Here is a 3,664-nt window from a genome sequence, read left to right as displayed (position 1 = left end):
CATGTAATTTCTCTGCTTGTGGTGGATGAAAGGTCACATAAATCTAAAAAGTGTAGAAATGATGAGATCATAGCAGAGACAAGTGCTCCCCTTGAAGAGACTAAGCTTCCTGGAAGTCCCAGAGCAGGCCCCGTATATCTGTGGCGTGTACATGTGAAAACTATAACAATGCAATACACAATGGATCACGACTTATTCACAAAAACCGGGAGCAATTCAACCTTCTCACTTGAGTTAATATTGGTTATGAACAGCATTGCAGATAGCGTTTATAGAGTAAGTGGGTTGATTGTGTTTATACGTGCTGTATGTATTTGGAATGACCATAACCACTTCTCAATATCGTCATTCTCTAAAAATGTTTGGAGACTTATGGAAGTTTATGGCTATTGGAAAGCTACGTTCTATTGGGAAATGGATCATACCACTGCAGCTCTTCTTTTAGGGACGCAACTTAATAATGTGGATTATGCAAGCAATAACGCTGCACTTTGCAATCCCAACTGGGGAGTATTATATACATTTGTAGGAGTAAACCGTATATTTCTGTCTGGATCTTTCCTGGCTCATGCAATAGGTCACATTATGGGTTTAGGACATGATGGTGCGGGCTGCTTTTGTTTCAGAAGGAGCAGTTGTCTCATGAATGAATACCCTACTCTTCACGATATGCTTAGCAATTGTTCCCATAGTACACTACATTGGAGGACACTTGGTTGGGACCCTTGCCTGAGTAATCCGCGTCATACATATAATTCGTTGAAGTATCATGTTCCTCGTTGTGGAAATAAGAACGTGGAGGATGGCGAGGCTTGTGACTGTGGTTCTTTTAAGGACTGTTCCGCTGATGAGTGTTGTGGAACTAATTGTGAGTTAACTCAGGGCAGCGCTTGTTCTTCAGGAGGTTGCTGTAAAACTTGTAAAATTGCACCCAGTGGAACGATATGCAGAGACAAACTTGGTATTTGTGATCTTCCAGAATACTGTAATGGAGTCTCAGGGAACTGCCCAGAAAATGTTTTCATCATGGATGGAACTCCTTGTTCTCCACTAGCAGTTTGCATGTCAGGAAACTGTAGCGACCGTCACTTGCAGTGTCAAGCTCTTTTTGGATACCAAGTAAAGGATGCTTCACCAGCATGCTATAGAGAATTAAATTCCAGAGGTGATCGATTTGGAAACTGTGGTATTAGAAACCCACGAGGTGGAAGCGTGACTGTCTCATGTCAAAAGGAAGATGTTTTATGTGGACTAATCCACTGTGATGGTGTCCGTCGTATTCCTGGTGGAGGTGAGCACACCACCTTTTATCACATAAAGATACAAGATGCTAAAGAACAACAGTGTTTTGGGTATGATATACACCATGGGACAGAACTTCCAGAAATGGGGCTTGTAATGAATGGTGCAACCTGTGGCCCTGGAAAATACTGTAAAAATCAAAGATGTATTTTTCATCAAACTTTGAATTTTAATTGCAATGTTTCTAAGTGTAACAACAGAGGGGTGTGTAACAACAAAGGCAACTGTCACTGTATTCAGGGTTGGCAACCACCAAATTGTTTGGAAAGAGGAACAGGTGGTAGTGTAAACAGTGGCCCTGTAATTACCCCTCAGAAAAGATATCTACCCAAAATACATCTGAGTGTCAACAGGCTATTAATTGTTTTAGGTACCCGCATGCTTCTTATCATGGCTTCGATTATGTTTGGTGCAATTGCAAAAGCAGTGTTACGTCCAAGCGGGTTCCAACGACCCCCAGTTAATGGATGATTGCTTTCATCCTAAACTAATATGAGCCGTACAATGGACAAAAATCCATGTCATTTATCACAAGAAACTGTCCATGTCTACTGAAAGTCATGTTCCCACTCACAAATCTGAGAATTTCATCTTGAAATAAAATCCCTGGGGAATTAGCATTGTGTTACTATGTTTAAATTTGTCCTTTATAATTATTTCATATTATCTCTCTCTTTCTGTCATCCCTCTCTGATTATTTCTCTGTGTGTAAATGTGAGTGGACTTTCTTGTGGAGGCCAAAGTCGAATGGGAAAGGAGCTGGAGTTACAAGTGGTTGTGGATCACCCAGCTTGTGTGCTGGAGACCAGACTCTGGGTCTCTGCAAGAGCAGCAAGCACTCTTAACCGCTGTGTCAGCTCTCTAGCCTCTTAATGCCATATAATTTACCACTTCTTAGGTTTGTCTTGATTGAAATTTTTCTCTCTTCCTGTTTTATGGTGCTAAACAGCACAGCCAAGAACCTAGGGTCTTACCCAAGCCAAGTGAATGTCCTTCTTTCTACTCTACTGTACCCAAATGTTTGGTCACATTCTTTATACTTCTACATGAAAAATATACCTTTCATATTTTTCATGAAAAGTAATTACATGTTTATGATGTCCATTTTAAAGTTTTCTAGATGCTTCTATATCAACTTTGAGCTGCCTTAGTATATGCTACTCTTACCATTGTCATGGTCTGTTTTCAATTGTGTTAGATCATCGATCGTCTATTTTATTGTTAATGTAAAATAAGATTCAAAAAGACATTTCTAAAATATATGGATTTGTGAGGAAAACAGTTTAATGCCATTTTTGTAAGTGTCTGTTTTTATCTTAACCTAGATATCTCCCAAATAATTGAGACTGGACTACTATATTTATTTAACAAGCTTTAAGTATACAAGAACTGAGCAGTGTTACTCTATCTAAATATTTTAAACTAATCTGGCTGGAGCCTTGGGTCCCTCCATATGTTCTCCTTGGTTGGTGGTTTAGACCCTGGAAACTCTGGTTGGTTGATATTATTGTTCTTCCTATAGGGGTGCAAACCCCTTCAGCTCTTTCAGCCCTTTCTCTAACTCCTCCAGTGGGGACCCCGTGATGAGTTTAAAGTTGATGCCAGAAGCTACCACAATGCTGGGGTGTTTTAGGTGCTGAATTCACACACTAGCTTCTACCATTGTCTTTAGGTTGTACAATGCCAGGAACTTGCATTCAAGTACAATGCAGTACACTTGCAGAGGAGTGTGTAACAACAACAAGCATTGCTATTGCATATGTGGTAGAAAGCCAGCAACACATGATCAGAGAAGAACAGGGTGTAGTGAATGTGGGAGCTATCCACTTTATGGAGGACAGTTCTGCAAGCCATGGTATTCATGGTGTAAATCAGGCTCTTATTCTGGTACTTACTCACCTGGTTCTCTTTGTGATTTCAGTATTTTCCTGGTGACCTTTCTAGTGCCAAAGAGACTTCTTTGGGGGTAAAGAGATTTAAAGGAGAATTTGAAAGTAATTCTTTTTACTTACCAAAGGAAGCCACATTATGAAGGAAATTATTGTTAAGTATAGGAAGGAGTCATCCATGATTCCTCTGATAATTTCATATTCTCCCATGAGCTTGGGTTTTCATCTTGCAATCAATTCATGGTGCAATTTAAAACTGGGCTTCTGTGTTTTAAGTTCATAATTTCTAAAGGTTGTTCTCTTTTCATTCTGTTGTCCTGTCTTGTGCCATATTCCAATGTCTGCCAGGCTTTGCTTATGCTATATATGAGGCAGAATTCCAAAGTCACAAGATGAAGTGCACACATTCTAAGAGGCAAGCCTTCCATATTTCCAGACATGCCTGCATTGAATTTCAAAAATATTATCATGCA

At 39.8% G+C, this 3,664-nt stretch overlaps 2 protein-coding genes across 4 annotated transcripts in view; both read left to right on the top strand.

Annotated features, from left to right (window-relative positions):
• The window catches only part of Slc8a3 (solute carrier family 8 member A3), a 217,254-nt gene that overhangs the window by 48,306 nt on the left and 165,284 nt on the right, over positions 1-3,664 (top strand). The window lies entirely within an intron of this gene.
• LOC116079870 (disintegrin and metalloproteinase domain-containing protein 21-like) lies at positions 7-1,922 on the top strand (the record flags this gene model as incomplete). Its single annotated transcript, XM_031356010.1, has 1 exon — positions 7-1,922. A coding segment is annotated over one exon (1,767 nt), but the record flags the coding sequence as incomplete, so codon positions are not given.

This window comes from Mastomys coucha, unplaced genomic scaffold, assembly GCF_008632895.1.
Source record: "Mastomys coucha isolate ucsf_1 unplaced genomic scaffold, UCSF_Mcou_1 pScaffold6, whole genome shotgun sequence".
Lineage (NCBI taxonomy): Eukaryota > Metazoa > Chordata > Mammalia > Rodentia > Muridae > Mastomys > Mastomys coucha.
The sequence above is the reverse complement of the archived record's forward strand: the minus strand, read 5'-3'. Positions and strand labels throughout refer to the sequence as shown.